General features: G+C 39.6%; 1 protein-coding gene across 7 annotated transcripts in view; it reads right to left on the bottom strand.

Moving 5' to 3' along the window:
* Window positions 1-27668, bottom strand: part of LOC150094689 (cell adhesion molecule Dscam1-like) — a 772561-nt gene that overhangs the window by 198807 nt on the left and 546086 nt on the right. For all 7 annotated transcript variants that reach the window (XM_090411389.1, XM_090411386.1, XM_090411388.1 and 4 more), the window contains one exon: window positions 25275-25345. In XM_090411389.1, the coding sequence (XP_090267515.1) occupies window positions 25275-25345 (71 nt within the window). The remainder of the gene's footprint in view (window positions 1-25274; window positions 25346-27668) is intronic.

Here is a 27668-nt window from a genome sequence, read left to right as displayed (position 1 = left end):
CTTTCTTAGACACACTAGTCATCACCATACCTATATCCCAGGCACCTCGGAAAAAATTACAAAAATCCTAAAAAACATAACTTAACTTCTTGTTACAGACCATATAAAAAATTGGTCCCTTGAAGCTGTAAGCTGTCCTACTTTGGTCAAACAGGCAGGACAGCTAATATCAGAATTTCAGAACACAAGGACTACATCCGGTTTCACCAATACAGCCACTCTGGTCTTGCAGACCATGCACTGGATACCTGCCATAGAATACGGTGGAAGAAAGCCACGATAATATACCATAGTAAATTCAAATACAAAAGGCCTTTTCATGGAATCAGCCTCAGCCCTAAGAAACAATCCAAACCTCAACAAATTTGGTTGCATGAGACTGCCCTAAATTTGGGAAACCTACATCAGAAGACCTTCAGCCCAATCACCCAAGAATACCAACATTGCCTGCTAAGGGGCATCATCAGGACTTTTAGGAGAAAGAATAGCTTCCTGCTCCATCCTCATTTACTGTTTGTTGTGCTTGCATGCACGTGTCTTGTTTTTAAGTTCCTGTGAAAATGGCAACATGACGTTGCCGAAATACTGGAAGTGTATTAAAATTTATTTTAATGTATATCCTAGTATACATTGTAATTTCCTTAAGCTATTTAGTGAAAATGCATAACCAACATCTAAGCCTTTCCACAAGAATTAGTAAAAATATAAACAATACTGATCCCACCATTTGTCTTGAGTCCAGTTGATATAGAGCCTGGCCCATTTCAAATATTTTTTCCTGTGAATGGGGGGGGGGAGGGATAGGGACAAGCAGAACATCTAACATACAGACCACCTTTGTGAAGCATTCTGCACACAGCAGAAACAGATACCAATGTTTCTGTAGCTGTTTAAGGGTAGCATTCCTGTTTCAGTGAGCATTTAATCAGAAATATCAGTCATTCACTGAGGTTGTAGCCTGTGGCTTTCCTTCACTCCAGGATAGTGTTTGTGACTGCTGGAATTGGTTCCACAGTCTGTGAAACATTGAATGACTCACATACAACCATCTGGCTAGCTCTACCTGACTTTGGCTGATCTATAGTTGTATGATGGCTTGCCATCTGAATTCACTAGTTAAATGATATCTTGTGGTATATTCAAGAATTTTGCTATCACAAAATGTTATTCCAGACATGAAATATAAAATCACTCTAAAACCTGCTTTTAGCATATAAAATCACTCTAAAACCTGGCTTATATGCATATACTGCTAACAGTGTCACTTATTTGTATATGATAACCAGATTCGACATTACTTTTTCATAACGTACCTGATGTTGATATGTTTTTCTCCTCTTACCCCCAAGTTATTGCAGCTTCTCTGTTTGTTCCTTAATTTATGGAACAAAGCAAGAGAAATTTACTTAAAGTAAAATTCCAGACACACTTGTAGAATTTTATTTTAAATACAAACAGTCAATAAAACATTAGAATGGAACAAAAATTCTGTGTTTAAGCATATAAGGGTAAAAGCATAGGATAAGAAGTCAAGGAAAAAATTGTTCAAAACATCATTTATTAAAGATGCCAAGAAATTATATTCTAGTTTCATCCTTTATTCCAAGTGTAACCAAACAGAGTTTGTGTGTGAAGTCACTTCACGACTTGGCTACTTGTATATAGAGGCTAATGACTTCATATCAATTGGCTTAATATTCCATAATGCAATACAATGCACATATCCTTACAGACATATAATGCTATGCATTATGGGGAAGGGCCACTATCCAGACTGGTTTCAACCTTTATTGAGTCTCATCAGTGGGAGCCAGACCTAGAAGTGATACCATATAGTAGGGTTACCATACATCAGCATTTATGCAGACATGTCCGCATTTTGATAATAAAAAAATCTGTCAGTATTGAAAGGCTCTTTTCATTAATACAAGCTCAGTGGAACAAGGAAAGAAATAGACTTACCATAGAATCTGTGAAATGACTTGCTATAGTTAAATTTAATTACAGACATTTTACATGTAAAAATATGTTCGACTATTTGTGTTGAAACAAAGAACTGCTAAAGATAATTAGGTCTAGTGAAAAATATGCATGGGCTGCAAAAGTAATGTATGTAGTGCGATAAGTCTAATTCTTTTTCATGTAGGCCTCCTCTTGTTTCATAAGACTTATGATGACACTTAAAATTTCATATTTTTGTGTGTTCTAATAAGCATGCTCATCACATCTAATTAATGAAAAGCTTACAAAGGTAAAGATTTCAAACATATGTATTTATGTTTATGTTAGATGTTTGTGTCCGGAACAAGTTGGTCAGTCAATGGGGTGTCAGCATTTTGGAATATGGTAACCCTACTATATAGTGATATAATTTCTTGGCGTCTTGAGCATGAAATCACTTCACGTGGAAACTTTGTTTGCTTAGCATAAAGAATGAAACTAAGAATATAATTTCTTGGCATCTTTAATTTATAGTAGAACCAAGTGAAAAAACTTTCAACAAATCATTATAATTATTTATTATAAATAAGACATTATATATTATTATTATTATTATTGTTCCGGGAAACTCCAAGGAGTCGATAGACTCATCGAGGGAGGCCCTAACATCATGTCAAGAACAAATATTCAACATTCACACAGTATCTATCATACTTTGCCTTGAACTCATTCACAGTCGTAGCACCCACAACAGACACTGGAAGCTTATTCCACTCATTTACCACTCTCCAAGTAAAGAACCTAGCTCTAACACCCTTGTCAACCACGCTCTTGCCCAGCTTCCATGCATGGCCCCTAGTCCTCCCACCACCAGTCATATTTTCAAAAATATCTTCTGGATCAATCTTATAAAAACCCTTCAGTAATTTGAATGTCTCAATCATATCACCCCTCCTTCGCCTATCGTCCAATTTCTGCAACCCCACAAATCTTCAACCTATTCTCATAAGGTTCATTACACAGACCTGCTATCATCTTGGTCACTCATCTCTGGACACTCTCCACTTCCTCCCCATCACGAAGAAACCCTGGTGCCCATAGCTGGGCACAGAAGTCCAGATGGGGTCTTATCAAGGCTCGATACAGAGGAACAACAACTTGTTCGTCTCTGCATGTTAAAGTATTTTTCAGAAGCCAAGTGATTTGGTGAGCTGTTTTAGTTACTTTTGCAATGTGCCCCCTAAACTTCAACTCCCTATCCACCAACACTCCCAAATCCCTGGCCTCATCAATCTCCTGGAGTATGATTCCACCAATGCGATATACTGCTGCTATTCTTTTCACCCCAAAGTGCATAACCTTACACTTTGCCACATTAAATTGACATCTATTTTTCCTAGTCCAGTCCTCCAAACTATCCAAATCATTCTGTAAAATTTTGACATCTTGTGCACTCACAATTGCTCTACCCAACTTTGCATCATCAGCAAACAAGTGAACACTTCCTCTCAGATCCTTTCCAATATCATTGATGAACAAATTGAAAAGCAGTGGTCCAAGAACAGAGCCCTGTGGCACTCCACTAGTCACAAGACGTCTTTTAGACTCCACTCCTGAATAAACCACTCTTTGATATCTCTCCTTCAACCACCCTCTTATCCATCTCACCAACCCTATATCTATACCAATCTGCTCCAGTTTACTGATTACGGTTCCATGTGGTATCCTATCAAAGGCCTTGGCAAGGTCCAGTAGTATCACTGTAAACCCATTACCCCTATCCAGTTCAGCCGTCACTGTGTTATAAAACGTGAGCAAGTTACTGTGGCATGATCTACCCTTCACAAAACCATGTTGTCCCCCATACAATATCCTATTTTCATCTATCCAATCCTGTATTCTTTTCTTGACTAATTTCTCTAAGACCTTGACAATGATTCCTGATATGCTAATCGGTCGGTAATTTACAACAGCAGTCTTGGAACCACCTTTATGCAGTGGAACTATTTTCCCCTCTTTCCACCCGCTCGGGACTAACCCAGACCCGAGACTCAAATTAAACAAAATGGTCAAGGGTACTGACAATTCTTTAGCTGCTTCTCGTACAACACGAGCTGGTATACCATCCAATCCCACAGATGTATTGACATTGAGGTTATGCAATAGACTACTCACCTCCACTTCATTAACCACAATTCCCGTATAATCTACTGGTTTATTCGTTTCTGCAATGTCACCACCTGGATGATATACTTTTGCAAAGTGCTCACTCAGTAACTCAACTATCTCAACTGATTCAGTTACCTCCCTACCATCGGCATTTTTTAAAATCAATCTGCCATGTACATTTTTCCTTTTACTTGCTACATATCTAAAAAACTGTTTAGGATTCTCTTTAGCCTGCATGGCCAATGTTCTTTCGTAATTCTTTTTTGCTTTTCTTACCACACTCGTCACCCTTCTGGCCTGCGCTTTATACCGTTCGTGTGCCTGCCGGTCACCCTTCTCCTTAAATTCCCTCCATAGTTGTTTCTTTTTTTCCAACTCAAGCTTAATGGTGTTATTCATCCATTTAACCCCTACTTGATTTATTATTCGGACTCTAGGTATACAGTCAGCCATTGCTTCATGCAAGCACTTCTTAACTACCTCCCATGCACTATCAACTTCTAGTCCTTGCAGTTGTACATGCCATGGCACTGAACCAATCAGACTCCTAAGCTTGTCATACTTTCCAGACCGATAATTCCACATGTACCCTGTCTTAATTGAAAATTCTACACCTTTAGCCACCTCCCAAGTTAAGACCCTATGATCACTTTCACCGATTGGTGGCAATGTGGTCATATTTGTTACAGCCAAATCCTCAGATGTAATTACTAGGTCAAGCACTCTCTGACCCCTAGTATTTTCCATTACATGCTGTCGCAGATAGTTATCCCTTAATAACCGCATAATCCAGTTCCTTTCTCCCGTGTGTCCCCTCCTCACTCCAATCAATGCAACCATAGTTGAAATCTCCCATAATAATCACCCTCCTTCCATCCATTTCTTCTATTTGCTTGTGCATACTGTCACCACCATCTTTTCCATCACCTTGTCTATTCAGCACCCAATTGTATATTTAGTTCTGCTAGCCACAATCTCACATCAAATGGCCTCAAATGTGCTCTTTTCTCTATCCTGCAATTCAACTTCTATTCTCCTTGGCTGGAGCTCATCAGCTATCATCAACAATACTCCTCCCCCCATTTTATTCTCTCTGTCATTCCTGAACACACTATACCCATCACATTCAATCCCACTAGTTATATCATCTACAGTCAGCCATGTTTCACTAATACCTATAACCTGTGGTTTGGAATTGCCAACCATGGTCAAAAACTCTTCCTTCTTGTTCCTAATACTCCTAGTATTAGTGTACATGAATTTAAGACCCCCATTAGCCCCAACCCTACCTTGATGCCTTATATTAACTATCCCACTCAGATTTGTTGTCCTTATTTGCTCTGGCATATTATATTCATTCTTACATTCAACTGCCTCCATAAGGACTGTATCTCTACTCCCCCCCCTAACAAATCTAGTTTCCCTGAATTTGCACATCCACTACATTCAGCAACACTTTCTCAAGTCTTCTTACACCGTAACCATTCAAATGCAAGCCATCCATCTTATATAGATCCTTTCGCCCATCAAACTCACTCCACACATCCACAAATTCCACACCACTCGTCATACATAAAATATATAAATATATATATATCGCCATATATAAAACTATATATAGCATATATGTAAGTTAGCAATCAAAACTGAAGATTGTGCATAACAATGATTTCGGTAAAATCAAGTATAAAACAAAGGTGTGCAGTATTGCATTGATATTATTATTATTATTACCCAAGACCTCATGGAGTCAAAGACTCATCTGGGAGGTCCTTTTATTACACACACATCTCATCATACCGTGTCTTAAAGACACGCAAACTCCTTGCAAACACCACAATCTCAGGCAAGGCATTCCAATCATTCACAACTCAGCACAAAAAAAAACCTGCCTCTCACTCCCCTACTCACACCCTCTTTATACAGTTTCCAGGGATGACCTCTGGTTCTCCCCTGATCTTCCACTATTCTCTGTAGAACTTCTCCACCACTGATCTTATAACAACCCCTTACCAACTTGTAGGTCTCTATCATATCGCCCCTCTTCCTCTCCACCAGACTCTGCAAATTACATCTTCTCAATCTTTCCTCATATTCAACATTCCAGAGGTCAGAAACTACCTTAGTCAGTCGCCTTTGGACCCTTTCCAACATCTCTTCATCCTTCTGAAAACCCGGTGACCAAATCTGGGCACAATAGTCCATGTGTGGCTTACTCAAAGCCTTATACAATAGAACAAGAATCTCCCTACTTCTACACGTCAGTGTCCTCAGCATCATTCCCAGAAGTCTTTGTATTGTTTTCAGAATTTTGGTGATGTGTCCACTAAATTTTAGATCCTTATCCACTATCACCCCCAGATCTCTTATTTCCTCTACCTCCAACAATATATTCTCACCAAGCATAAATTCTGCATCCCATCTTTGTTTCCCAAATTTTAAAACCTTACAATTTGCAACACTGAACTCACATATTTATCATCTATATGGATTACCTTATGAAAGAAAGTGGCATTAACCCTGATTTGAATATTACAGTTATTAAAATCAGCTCTTTACTCATGCATATGATGCTAATCCTAAATATATTTACTAGAAGGAGTCAAGATACTTTACCTAAACTAAATAACCTAAAACTTATATGAAAATATAAAAATAAAGCCCATGATGGTCCATGATATAAATAACTGCATTCTCAAAGGTGAAGTGACAAAAAAAATATATATATATATAAAAAAAAATAAAAAACATCTATTTAGACAATTTTTAGTGAAGATGGTAATATGGAATTAAATATTATTATTATTATTATGTGACACCTCCAGGGAGTCCAAAGACTCATTGAGGGAGAGCGTGTGCCAAGCATGGAACGATTGAACCCCTTCCAACTACTAACCACGTTCAAACTTGCTTAACTTTTTGCATGAGCCATTAGTAGCAGAGGCTCTACCAATTGACCAACCTTTGCTGTCATATGGAAAGAGATAAGAGAATAAGCATAATTGGTATGGTGGAGAAGTCAGTTTTATTATTATTATTATTATAGTCATTTCTATGGAGTCAGAAGACTCATCATGGGACCAACAACAGCCATTATTCACAAAAGACTTACCATAGCTCTCGTTAAACAACAATCCCAATGCTGTATTTACAGCAATGGCATTGATATTTCACAATACACAGATTACCTCTAGCTCATCTCTATCAATATATGTCGTTCTCACCAATGAATGGTTATTTTAAACCTATAGTACATTTGTACTGTAGTACATTTTTATCAATTTCATATCTTAATTTACACTCACGCATAGACCTACACTTTTTATCATGTAGGAATTCAGAACCAAAATCCTATGGAATAGGTTGGTTACTCCTTATTCCTGGAGGTATCCTATGACTGTAGCCTGTGTGTTCATGGGGCCAGTTTGCCTGCTTGCAGGATAAAAAAAAACAGATAAAGTGGGGGAAAAACCCTGCTGCCCACGTCCAAGGCTGGCTAACTTGGCTATGGCTGAGGATGATCCTTGAGCTCCTCATGTTGTTGACGGGAATCAAACCTAGGACACTCCTTCCCCAGGCATATGGTTGCGAAGCATATAGCCACTAGGCTAACTGTGCAGACCAATTACATATATATTTTTGGAATTTTTTAAATTTATTTTTACATGTTCTGGAAATCCTGGTCTCAACACCAAACATGGGACTTTTTCAAGCCATTTCAGGCCTCCAATAAGCATGGCCGTGATCTCACACTGGGCAATGAAATTCATCTCCCACCTAAATTTTTACATCAGCAACTGCAATATCTCTATCGGAATAACGCATTCTATTATTATTATTATTGTTGTTGTTCCGGGAAACTCCAAGGAGTCGACAGACTCATCGAGGGAGGCCCTAACATCATGTCAAGAACAACTATTCAACATTCACACAGTATCTATCATACCTTGCCTTGAACTCATTCATGGTCGTAGCACCCACAACAGATTCTGGAAGCTTATTCCACTCATTTACCACTCTCCAAGTAAAGAACCTAGCTCTAACACCCTTGTCAACCACGCTCTTGCCCAGTTTCCATGCATTGCCCCTAGTCCTCCCAACACCAGTTATATTTTCAAAAATATCTTCTGGATCAATCTTATAAAAACCTTTCAGTAATTTGAATGTCTCAATCATATCACCCCTCCTTCGCCTATCGTCCAATTTCTGCAACCCACAAATCTTCAACATATTTTCATAAGGTTCATTCCACAGACCTGCTATCATCTTGGTCACTCGTCTCTGGACCCTCTCCACTTCCTCCCCATCACAAAGAAACCCTGGTGCCCATAACTGGGCACAGAAGTCCAGATGGGGTCTTATCAAGGCTCGATACAGAGGAACAACAACTTGTTCGTCTCTGCATGTTAAAGTATTTTTCAGAAGCCAAGTGATTTGGTGAGCTGTTTTAGTTACTTTTGCAATGTGCCCCCCCTAAACTTCAACTCCCTATCCACCAACACTCCCAAATCCCTGGCCTCATCAATCTCCTGGAGTATGATTCCACCAATGCGATATACTGCTGCTATTCTTTTCACCCCAAAGTGCATAACCTTACACTTTGCCACATTAAATTGACATCCATTTTTCCTAGCCCAGTCCTCCAAACTATCCAAATCATCCTGTAAAATTTTGACATCCTGTGCACTCACAATTGCTCTACCCAACTTTGCATCATCAGCAAACAAGTGAACACTTCCTCTCAGATCCTTTCCAATATCATTGATGAACAAATTGAAAAGCAGTGGTCCAAGAACAGAGCCCTGTGGCACTCCACTAGTCACAAGACGTCTTTTAGACTCTACTCCTGAATAAACCACTCTTTGATATCTCTCCTTCAACCACCCTCTTATCCATCTCACCAACCCTATATCTATACCCATATGCTCCAGTTTACTGATTAGGGTTCCATGTGGTATCCTATCAAAGGCCTTGGCAAGGTCCAGTAGTATCACTGTAAACCCATTACCCCTATCCAGTTCAGCCGTCACTGTGTTATAAAACGTGAGCAAGTTACTGAGGCATGATCTACCCTTCACAAAACCATGTTGTCCCCCATACAATACAATATCCCATTTTCATCTATCCAATCCTGTATTCTTTTCTTGACTAATTTCTCTAAGACCTTGACAATGATTCCTGATATGCTAATCGGTCGGTAATTTACAACAGCAGTCTTGGAACCACCTTTATGCAGTGGAACAATTTTCCCCTCTTTCCACCCGCTCGGGACTAACCCAGACCCGAGACTCAAATTAAACAAAATGATCAAGGGTACTGACAATTCTTTAGCTGCTTCTCGTACAACACGAGCTGGTATACCATCCAATCCCACAGATGTATTGACATTGAGGTTATGCAATAGACTACTCACCTCCACTTCATTAACCACAATTCCCGTATAATCTACTGGTTTATTCGTTTCTGCAATGTCACCACCTGGATGATATACTGTTGCAAAGTGCTCACTCAGTAACTCAACTATCTCAACTGATTCAGTTACCTCCCTACCATCGGCATTCTTTAAAATCAATCTGCCATGTACATTTTTCCTTTTACTTGCTACATATCTAAAAAACTGTTTAGGATTCTCTTTAGCCTGCATGGCCAATGTTCTTTCGTAATCCTTTTTTGCTTTTCTTACCACACTCGTCACCCTTCTGGCGTGCGCTTTATACCGTTCATGTGCCTGCCGGTCACCCTTCTCCTTAAATTCCCTCCATAGTTGTTTCTTTTTTTGCAGCTCAAGCTTAATGGTGTTATTCATCCATTTAACCCCTACTTGATTTATTATTCGGACTCTAGGTATACAGTCAGCCACTGCTTCATGCAAGCACTTCTTAACTACCTCCCATGCACTATCAACTTCTAGTCCTTGCAGTTGTACATGCCATGGCACTGAACCAATCAAACTCCTAAGCTTGTCATACTTTCCAGACCGATAATTCCACATGTACCCTGTCTTAATTAAAAATTCTACACCTTTAGCCACCTCCCAAGTTAAGACCCTATGATCACTCTCACCGATTGGTGGCAATGTGGTCATATTTGTTACAGCCAAATCCTCAGATGTAATTACTAGGTCAAGCACTCTCTGACCCCTAGTATTTTCCATTACATGCTGTCGCAGACAGTTATCCCTTAATAACCGCAAAAAATCCAGTTCCTTCCTTCCGTTTTCACTCCTCACTCCAATCAATGCGACCATAGTTGAAATCTCCCATAATAATCACCCTCCTTCCACCCATTTCTTCTATTTGCTTGTGCATACTGTCACCACCATCTTTTCCATCACCTGGTCTATTCAGCACCCAATTGTATATTTAGTTCTGCTAGCCACAATCTCACACCAAATGGCCTCAAATGTGCTCTTTTCTCTATCCTGCAATTCAACTTCTATTCTCCTTGGCTGGAGCTCATCAGCTATCATCAACAATACTCCTCCCCCCATTTTATTCTCTCTGTCATTCCTGAACACACTATACCCATCACATTCAATCCCACTAGTTATATCATCTACAGTCAGCCATGTTTCACTAATACCTATAACCTGTGGTCTGGAAGTGCCAACCATGGCCAAAAACTCTTCCTTCTTGTTCCTAATACTCCTAGTATTAGTGTACATGAATTTAAGACCCCCATTAGCCCCAACCCTACCTTGATGCCTTATATTAACTATCCCACTCAGATTTGTTGTCCTTATTTGCTCTGGCATATTATATTCATTCTTACATTCAACTGCCTCCATAAGGACTGTATATCTACTCCCCCCCCCCCTTAACAAATCTAGTTTCCCTGAATTTGCACATCCGCTACATTCAGCAACACTTTCTCAAATCTTCTTACACCGTAACCATTCAAATGCAAGCCATCCATCTTATATAGATCCTTTCGCCCATCAAACTCACTCCACGCATCCACAAATTCCACACCACTCGTCATACATAACCCACGCATAAAGTCATTCGCAATTATGGCCCTCCTTTTAAACATTTCACTGTCATACCGTGGCAAAAGACTAATCATTTGAACTCTCTCACTCTTTTCTTTTGCTACCTCAAACAATTCATTCAGGTCTTCTATCATTTCCATTTTATCTCCTTTCAAATCATTCGTACCTGCCACAACAATCATTTCTTTCACCCTTTCCTTTTGCTCTCTAATAGACTCAGTAACGTCCTTTATCGTCGCACCAGGTTGGTACGATTTTGTCAAATCCTCTACTAACACACCTCGTACTAACGAGTCTCCATACAGCACTCTATCCTTCATTTTGTTCATGTTCACATTCATACGTCTATTTTTCCTGTCATACCTTTTATTATTGGTTGGTTCATTCAGTCTACTTTTGTTCATGCACTCTAGCTGCTGTTTTGCTCTTTCTATCGCACTATTCAACAATGCGATCTCACTCAATGCATCTATCTCATCTTTTTTATTCCCTGAGAAACCATTTATACTATCATTCACACTCTCACAATTTTCATGTACAACCTTGCCGTTTCTTGTCATATCCCTATTTCCTTCATTCTGAAGGTCTACAAAAATATCACACTCACGATCCAAAATACACTTCAATTCCTCATTCTCCCTACATTTTCTACACACACATTTAATCCTTTATTATCATCTAACCACACTCGGACCGCACTCCGCAAAGCGTACATTTCATAGCTAGTACACTGACTCATTTCTTTTATAGTACCGTTCTTTGATAAGGATGGCGAACCTTCATTACTGGCCGCCATTTTCCTTCGCACAGGTGCCATACTTATTTGCAACATGTTTTGTCAAATTATACGCTATAACACACCAAAAACAGACGCACTAAAATATGCAAGGCAAACAAAACAAAACTACACAATATTAAGTAATTTGTATCGATAACTGAAAATGATACTTATCTTATCTGGAGCTTGCACGAACACTACACATTACGAATTCATCTAGCGGCGACTTCCCGACATAGATTATGTTATAAAACACTTTAGTACACTAACCACGCTAATAAAGCTCCAATAATATACCAAAATTACACACTTAAGTCCATTACATTGAATCCAAAACATCAATACATCAACAAAAATCACCATTCTTGTAGAGTGATCACTTAATAACAACTCTTTCTTCTGCTTCTCTGATTCCTTCCATAATTATCCTTCCTCCTACTCACTACATGCCAAAAACACTCTTCAGGATTTCCTCTGCTTAGCTAATTTCCTCTGATTTGATTTAGCCCTTCAAGCTGGTCATCCTTCTTGCCTGTACTTTGTATTCGTCATGTGCATGCTGTTTACATTTTTCTTTACATTCCCTATGCAATATTTTATTTTATTTTTTTACAGGTCCTGCTTTATGATGCTATTCATCCATTTAACTCCCATTTGGTTTATCCACATGACCCTAGATCTGATAATACTTCCCTTCAACAATCCCTGACCATTTACCATACACACACACACACTGGTTAGTACAACCTTGCCAAAAGCTATAGGCATTAGTGAGACTTGGCTAACAACAGATGACACAGCTATAGAGATAGAATGTGATGGAATTAGTATTTTCAGAGAGGATAGGGTGGACAGGACAGGGGTGGCATACTACTGATGATAGCAGATGAATTACAACCAACAAGAGTATGAGTTAGCTGGGCAGGTGGCAGTTCTTTTGAGTCAGTCTGGTGTGAGATTGATGCTAATAAGACAAAATATAAAATTGTTTCTGCTTTAGGCCAGAGGATGTCTGGGATGATGTGGAAGACATGTATCAGCAAATCAGTACAATGAGTGCAAGTTAATTATTATGGGGAATTCAAATTTGGAGACAGACTGGAAGGAGAAAAGGATCACATGGCAGAAAGGAAATGGAATTTATAAACTTACTGAGAGATGATTACTTGAAGCAGAATGAGATGGAAAATATCTGGGGTATGAGAGTGTTGGATCTGGTTATGAACCACATTGCTTCCAATTGGGGAGAGTGATTATGTGGTCTTGACTTGGAGAGGTAGCAAAACACGAGGAAATTCCAGATAAAAGAAACATGAGGAACCATGAGGCAGGTGATTATGACATGCTTAGGAAGTAGCTTAAAGCAGTACTATGGTACAAAGTTTTGCAAGGGAAAGATATTAACAGTGCAGGGAGGGGAGTCAAGGGATCTGGAGGAAATATCACACTATATACCCAAAGACAGAAGGGTAAATCAGCTAAAAGTTAGATGGATGACTCCCAGATTTACCAAACATGAGTTACAAAAAAATGTTGAGGAGGGTATATAAAGAAAACTCATGAACAGTGCAAGAGTCAGGCAAGAAAGGTGACCAGCATGGTAAAGATGGCAAAATCAGATTATGAAAAGAAATTAGCCAATGAGTTCTTTTGTTATGTGGCAAGTAAGAAGAAGAATAACTTTAATGAGTGATGACAAAAATAAACAAAATTGTTGAGGTTCTGAGTAACCACTTTGCAAGGGAAGATATTGTTATGGAAAAGATGACAGGGACAGATGTGAGAACAGATGTTGATGAATTAGAAGTACTTAGCATATTGCTACTTTCCTAAGAATGCAAATACTGCTGTGTGAGTGGATGGGATATCTACTCATGTTTTACAAGAATAAGCAAGGGAACTGGCAATTCCTTTGACTAGGCAGTTTAGTTTAAGTCTCAGCTCTGAAATCCCAAAGTGAGTGGAAGGAAACAAAATAATTCTTTTGCATAAAGGAGGATCTAAGTCTGTGATAGCAAATTATAAACCAATCAGTACCTCAAGAGTGGCAAGTAAAAGTACTTGAAAAGTTGGTAAAAAAGATAATTCAGGAATGGATGGAATAAGAATATGATACTTTATGAGGAGCAATATGGCTTTGTAAAGGAATGATTATGCCTTAGTGATCTACTAACTTTTTATAATAGAGTGACAGTTGAGTTAAAGGGAATGGCTCCATGATGATACTGCTGGATTTTGCAAAGGCATTTGACAGGATATCCTATGGAACTCTGTTACACAAACTGAAAAAAATTGGGATGGATATGCAACTGGTGATATGGATATAAGGGTAGCTGATGGACATATACCCAAAAGTAACATATGGAAGAGAAGAATTGGTGGCGCTAGGATTGCTGAAGCACACAGCAGGTGATTTGAGCTGTGGTGGGGAAAAGTGTTTTTTAAACGGTGTATAGTGTGAATTCTTTTGGCATAGTGCTGCATTTTTTTCCTCAGTAACACAAGTGTTATTTAGTGGTTCTGCTTTTGGAGTTTCGTTGTTATATATTGTGTTATTTTTGGGTTATTGAGAAGGCGAGGTCACAGTCAGCAGCATTTGCAGTGAAAGAGAAGCTAAGTTTTCGCTATCTAGTATAGTTGAATATAGCGTTATATTTATATATGTTTTTATTTAGCGTTTATTTATATATATATATATATATATATATATATCTATATATATCTGTGATACAGTGTTCATATATATTTTTAGTGACTAGTCTAGTTTAGTAGGTACTTACTTGGTAATAAGGAATGATAGCGGACGAAGCTGCAATCACAAATAGCACGTCACCAAGTCCTCCACCATTTTAAGAACTCTATTATATGTAACATAATGAAGGCCTTTGTGGCATGCAGTGTTTGCGGCAAGTATGCTTCCCGGGAGTTGGATATGTGGTGGGTGAGAGAGGGAGGGAGGGAGTGCATATATGTGCAAAATTCAGACAGTGGGAGGAAATAAATAAATCAGATATTTTGATAACCGACCTAGTTCCTTCAGGGATGGGAAATGAATGTCAAGAAACAAGGAGTGTGATAGGAGAGAATGATGAGCGAAATATGAATGAAAATAAGAGTTGGGAGTGTGGAAGGCTTGAATGACGGAGATGGTTTTGACTAGGTAATGAATGGCGAGCAAGAATGACTAACTTGCAAAGAGGGATAGATGAGCTGAAAGAGGAGGTAGAATATCTTGTGAACAAGATGAGAAGTATGAATGATGAAATCAGGAGAATGGAAGATATGTATGCAAGGCGAATCAGAGCAGGAGTGAGAGAAAGTTTTGGGAATGATAGAAGAGGAGAGAATAGAAGCAGTAGGAGAGAGAGAGGTTTGGGAATGATAGAAGAGGAGAGTGTAGAAAAAATAAAAGAGAGGGAATGAGAGGTATAGGAATGATAGAAGAGGAGAGAATGGGAACAGTAGAAGAGAGGGAATGAGAGATAGTTATGTGAATGATAGAAGAGGAGAGAATAGGATAAGTGGAAGAGAGCGAATGAGAGAGAGAGAGAGAGAGGTATAGGAATGATAAAAGAGGATAGAATGGGAACGTAGAACAGAGGGAATGAGAAAGAGTTATGGGAATGATAGAAGAGGAGAGAATAGGATAAGTGGAAGAGAGGGAATGAGAGAGAGTTATGGGAATGATAGAAGAGAGAATGGAAACAGTAGGAGAGAGGGAATGGTAAGAGGTGTAATGTATGGTGACTCAATGATCTGTGGTGTGCAAGATAGGATGTGTGAGGAGTGTTTGCCTGGAGGAATGATAGAAAGTGTGGCTATGGCAATTAAGAGGGATGAAAGGTGGATGAGATATTGTGATGGTAGGAACAAATGACTTGAGAGGTAATATAAATTGGGCAGTGAGAGATATGAGATTCTTGCTTGAGGTTGTACGAAGGAAGATGCAGAAAGGAAAGATAATATGCATGTTGCCTAGGTATGATAGTGACGAGCTGAGCAGAAGAGCAGTAATATCGAATAACATAATAGCTAGAATGTGTCAGAAGAGAGGATGGGAATATGTGGATGCTTGGAGGGTGTTTGAGAACAGGGAGGAATTGTATCTGAGAGATCGCTTGCATTTGAATGAGGAAGGATGTAGGCATCTGGAGAGATTGCTGTTCTGAACAAGTCAGTGTGTCAATGCAGGGAAACTAGAATGCCCAAGGTGGATGGTAGCAGGGGTGGCCCCTTGTGGGAAAGGGTACTTGGGAGAAGGGGGATATCAGGTAACACTGAGCCCAGTGGAGTCTAAAGGGGATAATGCTGGATATAGAAATAGTGGCATTGTTATGCCTTATACTAATAAAAGGAGTATCCAGAATAAAGGAGAGGAATTGGTGGCATTGATAGCATCAGCCTGGCCAAAGATTATTGGTATCACTGAGACGTGGTTGACAGAAGAGGATATAATAACAGGAATAGAAGTAGCAGAGTACAGCATTTTTCAGCAGGATAGGAAGGGAAATCGTGGTGGTGGAGTACTGCTTATGATAAGTGATGACTTATGTCCTCTAAGAGTGGAGGCTTTGGAAGGCAGTGACACTAATGATTTTGAATGATTTTGATATGGTGTGTGAGGTACAGACAGGCAATACAGGATATTTAGTGGGGTGTTGTAACAAACCACAGAGGGTGGAGGAGATATTTAGACAGTTGAGCTTGGCAAGTGCAAGAAGAATAATTGTTATGGGAGATTTTAACTACAGCAGTATAAACTGGGGACAGGAAGATGCATGTAGCAATAGGGAAATCGAATTTCTAGAATTCTTGAGGGACAAATGTCTTAGGCAACATGTAATAGAGGGAACAAGAGGTTCAAGAGTTTTGGATTTGGTCATAGCATCAGAAGAGTTGACAATAACTGAGATGACATCTCTCCCATGAGTTGGAGAGAGAGTGACCATGTGGTTTTGACTTGGAAGATGAAGAGACATGCAGGAGTATCAAAGAGATGGGATCATATGTGGAATTATAAGGCAGGTGATTATAATAGTCTTAGACATCAACTTGGGGAAGCTTCATGGAGGGAGGAATTGGAAGGCTGGTATATCATTAGTGCTTGGGAAATTGTGAAGGAATATTTGTTAGCAGCAACAGTAAGCTGTATTCCACAAGTGAAGAAGAGGACACAATTTGGTGTACAGTGGATGACAAACAATATTAAACAGGAGCTACATGCGAAAAAGAGGCTATGGAAGAGAAATAAGGAGACAGGTGAAGAGAAGATGCATGAAGAATATAAGACACGGGCCAGAGAGTGAATAGCATGGTAAGGAAGGCGAAACTGGAATATGAGAAAAGAGTGGCACTTAGATCCAAGGAAAATCCTAGGGAATTTTTTAGCTATCTGACCAGTAGGAGGAGAAATGATTGTGGAAGAATGACACTGGGAGATAAATATGGGAATAGAGTGACTGATGAAGAGGACATAGTGGAATTGTTCAATGAACACTTTATTGGTGTATTTCATCCTGGAGGAGTAAATTTTAATACTAGAGGGATGGAGTAGTTCGAGGTTTAGAGGTGCAGGAGGAGAGTGTGTTCCACATACTGAGTACTCTGGATGTCAGTAAAGCTGTGGGACTGGATGGCATTTCATCATGAGTTTTGAGAGAATGTGCTGAGGAAGTGACAGTTCCCTTTGACCTAGCTTTCAATGAAAGTCTGGCTGCAGTAAAGGTGCACAGGCAATGGAAGGAAGGTAAGATAGTGCCATGCTGTAGCGGATTGGAAGTGTCTAATTATAAGCCAGTTTGTGTGTCATCAGTAGTTGTTAAGATCTTGGAGAAATTAGTTAGGGACTATACACAACATTGGACAAATGAGAGTAATGTTATCTGTGAGAGTCAACATGGATTTGTGAAGGGGTGCTCTTGTTTTAGTAATATGCTAGCCTTTTATAATAAAGTTACAAGAGCAGTAGATGAGGGAAAGGCATATACTGCTATTTTCTTGGATTTAGCGAAGGCATTTGACAGGGTGCGCTATGATAAGCTGATATTTAAGTTGCAGCACATGGGTTTGGATGTCAGGTTGGTCAACTGGATTCAGGATTGGCTGTCCGATAGCTATCAGAGAGTTGTGTATGGTGGGGCAGTTTCAAGGAGGAGGAGGGTTACAAGTGGGGTCCTACAGGGCTCAGTACTGGGACCTATATTGTTTAATCTTTATGTCAATGACATTGTCAGTGGATTGCAGGGGGATATTCAGTTGCTTGCGGATGATGTGAAGCCAGGAAGGGTTATTAGTAATAGTGCAGATGTGGTAGTCCTGCAATATGAATTGAATAAGTTAGACAGATAGGCAAATGAATGGGGATGTCATTTTAATACAGCAAAATGTAAGGTCTTGAGATTTGGGACACATCGATGGGATGCTGCATACTCTATTGGAGGAGCTATACTGGAGGAAGTAGGGGGAAGACAAGAGATCTGGGGTTGATGATTGATAGAAACCTGAAATTCACGGGACATATTGCAAAGGTGGTGAAGGTAACACAGAGGACTGCTGCAATAATGATAAGGATGCTGACCTGCAGAGATAAAAGAGTTATCATTCTGTTGTATAAGACCCTGATCAGACAACACTTGGACTATTGTTCTCAGATTTGGTCCCAAGGATTTGAAGGGGATAAATTAACTGTGGAACGGGTACAAAGGTGGATAACAAAGATGGTTGCAGGACTCTACCATGTTAGTTATGAGGATCGGCTGAGGGAATGTGGACTGCAGAGGTTGGTGGATAGAAGAAGGAGAGGTGATATGATTGAGGTTTTTAAACTGCTGAGAAGTGGTTACAGAGTTGACACTTCTGAGTTCTTTCACTTGGTTGAACAGTGGGAAGGAATGATGACAAGGGGCCATCCCTGGAAGTTACAAAAGGAAACTGTGAGCAAGAGAGTGAGGAATGGTTTCTTGCATGGAGAGTGGTTGAACCGTGGAATGTATTGCCTGATAGAGTGGTGAGAGCGAGAATGGTGAATGAGTTTAAGGAGTGGTATGATAGACTTTGTGTTTCCTAGGAGGGGACCTCCCCACGACGAGTCCTGAGAGGCTTGTGTTTCCTAGGAAGGACCTCCTGTTATGAGTCTTTTTTGACTCCTTGGAGGCCTGCATAATAATAATAATTTGGGAGAAGGCAGGCAACTACTGGTGTGCGTAAGGGTTCTGTGCTTGGACCACTGTGTTTATTTTGTACATAAATACTATAGGAAATAATTTGAAGGGAGATATTCAGTTGTTTGCTAATGATGTCAAATTGGGTAGGGTAACTATTAATCAATGTGATATAGAGAGCTTGCAAGACTGCTTTTGCAAATTACCGACTAATCAGTATTAGGAGTCATTATCAAAGTATTGCAGAAGTTGTTCAAGAGCGAAATACAAGAATGGATAGATGGAAATGGGATATTTTATGGAGAGCAGCATGGTTTTGGGAAGGGTAGATCATGCCTCAGTAACTTGCTCACATTTTAAAATACAGTGAGGGCTGAATTGGATAAGAGTAATGGACATACAGTGATACTGCTTGACTTTGTAAAGGCCTTTGACAGGATACCACACGTAATTCTAATCAGTAAACTGCAGCACATGGGGGTGGAAATAGGGTTGATGAGATGGATAGGAATGTGGTTGATGGAGAGATATCAGAAAGTGGTTTATTCAGGAGTGGAGTCCAAAAGAAGGCCTGTGACTAGTGGTGTGACACAGGGTTCTGTTCTTGGACGACTGCTATTTAATTTGTTGGTTAACAATATAGGAAAGGATCTGAGAGGAACTGTTCAGTTATTTGCTGATGATGCAAAGTTCGGTAGGGCAATAGTGAATACACATGATGTCAAAATTTTGCAGGATGATTTGGATAGACTGGCAGACTGGGCTAAGGATAATGAATGTCAATTTATTCTGGCAAAGTTATGCATTTTTGGGTGAAAAGATTATCAGCAGTATACCACATTGGTGGAACTGTACTCCAGGAAACTGAGGAAGCCAGAGACTTGGGAGTGTTACTGGATAGGGAGTTAAAGTTAAGGAGGCCATAGCAAAAGTGGCTAAATCAGCTCATCAGATCACTTGGTTACTGAAGAGTACTTTGAAGTGCAGAGACAAGCAGGTTATTGTTCCTCTTTATCGAGCCTTGATAAGACCCCATTTTGATTACTGTGCACAGATCTGGGCACCAGGGTTTCTTGGTGATGGGGAGGAGAGAGAGAGAGAGGATCAAGAGGTGAGTGACCAAGATGGTAGATGGTCTATGGAATGAACTTTACAAGAACAGGCTGAAGATTTGTGGGTTACAGAAACTGGTTGATAGGTGGAAAAGGGGTGATATAATTGAGACATTCAAATTACTGAGGGGGTTTTTACAAGATTAATTGAGAGGGAATTTTTCAGAACAGGTGTGGTAGTGGTTGGAGAACTAAGAGCCATCCATGGAAACTAAGCAAGAGTGTAGTTAGCAAGGGTGTTAGAACTAGAATTTTTACTTGGAGAGTGGAATAAGCTGCCAGAGTGTGTTGTGGGTGCCATGACTGTGAATGAACTCAAAACAAAGGATGAAAGATACTGTGCGAATGTTGAATAGTTCTTAATATCATGTTCAGGGCTGCTCTTGATGAGTCTAAGAACTCCTTGGTGTTGCCCATAATAATAATAATAATAATAATATGATTTAAATAGGCTGTACGGGCAAAACATAATGAATGTTAATTTTATGTGGAAAATTGTAAATTTATGCATTTTGGAATAAAAAGATTACAAGCTGTGTACCACACGGAGGAAACTGTACTCCAGGAAAATGTTGAAGCCAGGGATTCAGAAGTAGTAGCAGTAGATAGAGAATTGAACTTCAGAGAGCACGTTGCTAACATTTCCAAGGTAATTTCATGGGATTACTTGGTTATCAAAGAACACACTAACAAGCGAATATAAGGCAGTTATCATTACTCTTTATAAATTCTTGATGCAACCACATCTGGATTACTGTGCTCAGGTCTGGGTTTTTTGGAGATGAGGAAGTTGTGGAGAAGATCCAGAGGCAAGTGACCAAAATGATGAGTGGTCTGTGGAATACTTCCTATGAGGATAGATTGAGGGTTTGTGGGTTGCAAAAGTTGGTTGAGAGACAAAAAAGAGGAGGAATATGATAGAAACATTTAAGTTACTTAAATGTTTAAGTAATAATAATACAAAGCAAATATTTCAGCACTTGGATAGAGGGAACAGGACAAGAGGTCATCTGTAAAAGATGGTTAAGAGTTTGGTTAGCTGGTAAGCAAGGATATGAGGAGTAGATGTTTCACTTGAAGCATAGTGAATGAATGGAATGGATTGCCAGTTCTGTTTTGAGTGCTTTGCCTGTTAATGGTTTCTAGGGGAGATATGATAGATATTTTGTCGATAGTTTGGCTCCCACAATGAGTCTTAGGACACTATGGATGTGCCTGTGCAATAATAATGACACATAAACTGAAGAAGGCCCTTTAGTATCTCTTCACAGTAAGATAATAAATAATATGGATGATAGTAAAAATATCCTCAAGGGCTCACTTTAGTGAGTACGGGCATGGCAAACCCGAGGTACCTGATGCTGGACCATGCCTTACTTCATGTAATATATATCTGTTATATTATTCTGTAGACTGGTCCCTCCTCTTCTTTCTTTGCTTCTTTCTCCTCTCCTTGCTCCTTCCCCCTGATGCTATTAGAGTATTCGAGGGCTAGGGGTGAGTCTTTCCTATCTTGCTAAGTCATTTCGTCTTATGCAGCCACCGAAGGAGGCAAGCTAGCCTCAATAGGTGCCGGTCCCAAGCCCGGATAAATGCGAGGGTTGATGTCAGGAAGGGCATCCGGTCGTAAAACTTCAGTGCCAACTCAAACTATGATTATGAGTCTAAGAGAAAATGATATAAGGGCTAGGGCATACCCCTTAAGCGACGCGCAGCCACATCGCCCTACAGCTGTGAGAAGTGGACGAGGGCTACCGCATCAAGGGCAGGTGCGGTTAAAGAAGCGAGCCCAGCAGGTGGAGAGGATGTTGCGAGTGGGAACACTGAATGTTGGAAGCATGACTGGAAGGGGAAGAGAGGTGGCAGACATGATGAGGAAGAGGAAGTTGGACATTTTATGTGTGCAGGAGACAAGGTGGAAAGGGGGAAAGGCAAAGGAACTGGGAGATGGATATAAATTGTTCTACTCTGGAGCGAATAACGAGGGAAGAAATGGTGTAGGAATTGTGGTGTGTGGCAGAATGAAGGGTGAAGTACTGGACGTGGGTAGAAGGAACGACAGGATCATGCGAATGAAATTGGGTCTTGGAGAAGAGCGGGTGGTCGTATTATGTGTATATGCCCCGCAAGTTGGTTGTACAGCAGAGGAAAAAGATGAGTTCTGGAACGTGTTAGATGAAGAAATGAGGGAATTGGAAGAAAATGAGATGGTGATTGTCGGAGGAGACTTGAACGGGCACATAGGAAGACAGAATAGAGACTGTGAAAGGGTGCATGGTGGCCACGGAGTGGGAATGATGAACCAGGAAGGAGAGAGGGTTGTGGACTTTGCAGTAGCGTTTGATCTGGCAATTGTGAACTCGTTTTTCTTCAAGAGGGAAGAACATTTGATAACATTTAGAAGTGGTAACAACAGCTCACAAATTGACTACATTTTGACTAGAAGAAAACATCTTAAGGTTGTGACAAATTGTAAGGTAATTCCAACAGATCAAGTAGCACAACAACACCGACTGCTGTGCGCAGACTTTAAATTAAGATCGAAGATAAGAACTTCTGGTTGCCATGGGATGAAGACAATTAAGTGGTTTCGCTTAAAAGAAGAGAGTGTGAGGAATCGTTTTAGGGAGAGAGTGTTAGAGAGGATTTCGGATGGACTGGAAAGTGTACAAGATTGGTGGAAACATAATTCAAAAGTAATCCTGAGCTGTGCAATCGAGGTGCTTGGTGAGACATCTGGAAAGATTAGAGAGCAGAAGGAGGGTTGGTGGTGGAATAATGATGTACAAGTGGCAGTGACAGCTAAGAGGAAGGCAAAGCAGAAGTGGGATGAGTCAAGAGTGGAAGAGGACAGAGAGGTGTACAAAGAGAGAAAGCAAGAAGCCAAGAGAGTTGTGGCACAGGCGAAGGCCATGGCATATCAAGATCTGTATGATCAATTAGAAACAAAGGAAGGACAGAGAAAAATTTACCAACTTGCGAAATGTAGAAATAAAGCAGCTAAGGACATCTTACATGTGAGGCAGATCAAAGATGCTGAAGGAAGAGTATTATGGAGGGATGTGGACATAAGACACAGATGGAAAATATACTTTGAGGGACTTCTGAATGAGGAAAATGCAAGGACTCACAGAGGAGATGGGCAGCCTTCTGAGGGGATGGTGCAGAACATCAGTAGAATGGAAGTGACGGAGGCCATGAAGAGGATGAGGAATGGAAAAGCGGTGGGCCCTGACAGAATTCCAGTGGAGGCATGGAAGGCACTGGGGGAAGAGTGAATTGACCTGCTGTGGGACCTGTTCATGAAAGTTTGCCAACAGGAAAATATACCCGAGGAATGGAGGGAGAGTACTCTTGTTCCCATCTACAAGGGTAAAGGGGATGCACAAGACTGTAAAAATTACAGAGGAATAAAGTTGATGTCCCACACAATGAAGATCCTAGAAAGGGTTCTTGATGGTAGATTGAGGGAGGAGGTGGAGATTGCAAAGGAACAATTTGGCTTCATGCCTGGTAGATCAACAACAGATGCTATCTTTGGGTTACGACAGATGATGGAAAAATATCGAGAGAAACAAAGGGAGCTACATCTGGTATTTATTGATCTGGAGAAAGCATACGATAGAGTGCCAAGGCAAGAAGTCTGGAGGTGTCTGAGGGAGAAGAAGGTGCCGGAAAAATATGTCAGGTTGTTGCAGGAAATGTACAGAAATGTGAAGACAAGTGTTCGGACCTGTTTGGGACAGACAGAAAGTTTTCAAGTAACAGTTGGCTTGCATCAAGGGTCAGCATTAAGTCCGTTTCTGTTTAATATTGTGATGGAGGTGGTAACAGAGGAGGTGAGAGAAGCTGCACCTTGGACAATGTTGTATGCAGATGACATCTTGCTGTGTGTAGATACAAGAGAAGAAGCGGAAACTAAACTGGAAAGATGGAGAAAAGTACTGGAAGAGAGAGGTATGAGACTGAGCAGAAGTAAGACAGAGTATATGTGTTGCGCAGTGGGCGGTGGCCAGGAGACAGACCTGGAGCTGGAAGGAAATGTCATCAGGAAGGTGAGAGACTTTAGATACTTAGGTTCGACAGTGGAAGAAGATGGAGGAGGTGAGAAGGAAGTGGGATGCAGGATACAAGCAGGTTGGAGGAACTGGAGGGAGATGGCTGGAGTGTTATGCGATAAGAGGGTGCCGATCAATCTGAAAGGCAAAATTTATAGCACAGTAGTGAGGCCAGCTATGACATATGCTATAGAAACTGTGGCCCTGAGGAAAAATAACATCAGCAGGATGGAAGTAGCAGAGATGAGAATGCTTAGGTAGATGTGTGGTGTGACCAGAAAGGATCATCTGAGAAATGACTATGTCAGGGGAACAGTGAAAGTTACGAACTTAGGAGCGAAAATACAGGAGGCAAGGTTGAGATGGTTTGGTCATGTGATGAGGAGGGAGGACGAATATGTGGGAAGAAGGGTCATGCAGATGGATGTGCAAGGAAGGCGGAAGCGTGGGCGGCCAAAGAAGAGATGGAGGGAGCTGGTAGAAGAGGACTTGAAGATGAAGAACTTGGATGTGGTGACAGCCCAAGACAGGAAGGTGTGGAGGAGACTCATAACAAACAGTGACCCCACTTAAGTGGGAGAAGCTGCAGAAGAAGAAGAAGAAGAAGAGATGATAGTAAAAATACAGTGTTTTTTATTAATTAAAGCATTCCAGTTAACTTGCAAACAAAACTTTTCATCTCAGATCTATAGCGTAGTTCTGAATACAGAATATACCATTTCAGCTTCTGTATATTGACAAGAGACTTTGTTGTAAAGTTAAATAGCAGCATCTTTGAGGGTTTATTTACATATTATTGATGACTCCACTAATCATCAGCACATATTTGTGAAGTCATTCAATAAAAAGGAAGGTAATATATGCTCTTAGTGCATGTGCTTTCTATTGCAATGTAAACATTTTTAAGACAACCTGGTGTGAAGTACAAAATACTGTTTGCAAAGATATAATTTTTAGTGAAGCATACTATATTACTCAACTAAGCTAATAATAATTTTTTATGACTATAATAATAAGAAAACAAAAGATTCATACAGAACATTTTAAAACAATAAGTCGGTTTACCTGCCAGGAAACCCGTATTGAATTAGAAGCTGAAGAAACAGCATGCACTGCTGTTGGTGGACCTTCTGGAACTTTTTTTTAGGAAAAAATAATAAAAATAAATAATATTTTTATAATATGTCAAACAACAACTTGTCATTATATATAACTATAAATTAACTTGTTAGATGGTTTATATGAAACATAAAATATTTCAGGAAGCATATTTACCCAAATAAATCAGTCATATATAAAATCACCATATGGTCAAAAGGTTCATTACCACACCAACAATTATTCACACTATCGTTCACTGACAAAGTGCTCACTAACAACACCACCACCTCTAAACCCATTGCACTCATTTATCACTTACCAAGCAAGAAAACTAGTCCTCCCTCCCTTAAACAAGTATTAGAGGTGTAGGGAGGGACGGGGGGGGGTTACCCATGGTCTTCTTCTTCTTGAGTATTCTGCAATTGAGCAGGTTCTTATTTTAGTAGCAGAAACTTTCCTTTCACTCTCTTCTGTTCTGAGCCTTCTCTTTCAAGGCGGTGTACCTGTCTCCATTCAGCATGTCATCTAGCATCGTTTTCCTTACTCTTCCTCTGAGTCTTTTTCCATCTATTTTCCCTAAGATATCATCTCTGATGATTCCATTCCCTCTCAGAATATGTCCGATCCAGTTTCCCTTACTTCTTTTTATCCTCCTTAACAGACTTCTTTCTTCTTCTACTCTTTTTAAGACCTCTTCATTAGTTATTTTATCTGTCCATTTGATTTTTTCCATCCTTCTCCAACTCCACATCTCAAAGCTTTCCAAATTCTTAATTTCTTCTTTCTTCAATGTCCAAGTTTCAGCTGCATAGAGGATAACACTCCACACATAGCATTTTATTACCCATGGCACCCATTTAAAAATTTAAACAAGTACAATATATTTAAAATTTTCTCCTTCATCTACCTTATAAAATCCTTTATAGCTTTTATGCTTCTATCATACCCCATCTCTCTCTCTCTCTCTCTCTTCCAACTTTTAATCAAATTTTGCTACACATGCCCTTTCTCAACAGTTTTCTCAACAGGAGCATTGCAGTGCTCACCATCTTGCTCACTTGTCTCTGAATTCTTTTTACTTTTTCCTTATTCCCAAGAAATCTCCACAATCAAATCTGTGCACTGCAGACCAGTGCACAGATAATGAAGTTATAATTCCTCTTTATAAAGATGAATTAATACTTCATTCCCCTTTACAGAGGAATTGTAATTTGATTATCCTTACTTGTCAATCTGATTATCAGCCTTCAATTCTACTCTAATTTCTAATTCTACTAAGTGTTAATACAATAATAACTCTTCAATTTTTCCACAATCAATACAAATCCTTAGCTTCATCAATTTCTTGTAATTTAGTTTCACCAATGTAATATAGCATGTATTTTTTTTACATACCAAAGTGCATAAGCTTCATTCAATATCAGCCTATGAAAATCATTTTCTCTCTCTGTTACCTTAATAAATTACTAAACACTATAGTTCAGCCTGATCAGCAAACAGTTGTATATCACTTCCACAATAATTAATGTGTAATGCTGTAATCAAAACCTAAATTCTAGATTTTTGTGCTCCTTGTTACAATAATATTCATGAAAAGTAAGTGTTCCTCAGTCAAAATTAATTTCCTTTCTTTCTAAATGCTATTTCTCTTTTCCAACTTATATTTCAACAATTAAAAATCATCCATGAAATCATCCTTTTATTCACTAAACTAATTTGCCTAAACAGAGCTCCAAATCTCACATGGTATCAATGATGCTCTCTGGTTGGAAAGACAAGTTCACATTCCATTAAGGATGTGAAGAACTTTCATAAGGGCCTTTTCAACTGAAAATAAGTTAGCTGGTATCATATGAAGGTGGAAGGGTTTTCATCCTTCAGAGCAGCTAGAACACATACAATGTGCAGACAAAGTGTTCAACAGACATAAGACTAACCACTCTATCTCCCCCCCCACACACACACACACAAAAAAAAAATTAAGGTTATGAAAGCCACAGATATTTGGCAGATTGTGGGCTGCGAAGGGCTGTAAGTGCCACTGATGAAGATGTCTTTGACAAATAAAAAAACATCTTTGAAAGATGTTTTTTGTCAAAGATTGTTGAAACATCATTGTATCAACGTCCAATAAAAATGTCTTTAACAGAAACAGTGGATATTAAAGATCCAATATTATTTTAAAGCATTTGGATATTTCTATATAATTTATGTTGCCAAAATGAAGCCACATGGCTCTTTCTTTGATAATTATTATTATTGTTTTCCTGACCTCCATGGAGTTACAAAACTTATTGTGGGAGGTTAACACTAGTCAAAACAAAGTCAATCATACCATTTATTAAAATCATCCACAGT

Source organism: Typopeltis vanoorti, chromosome 21 (genome assembly GCF_054136105.1).
Source record: "Typopeltis vanoorti isolate ZY-2024b chromosome 21, IOZ_Tvanoo_1.0, whole genome shotgun sequence".
NCBI classification, from domain to species: domain Eukaryota; kingdom Metazoa; phylum Arthropoda; class Arachnida; order Uropygi; family Thelyphonidae; genus Typopeltis; species Typopeltis vanoorti.
The sequence above is the reverse complement of the archived record's forward strand: the minus strand, read 5'-3'. Positions and strand labels throughout refer to the sequence as shown.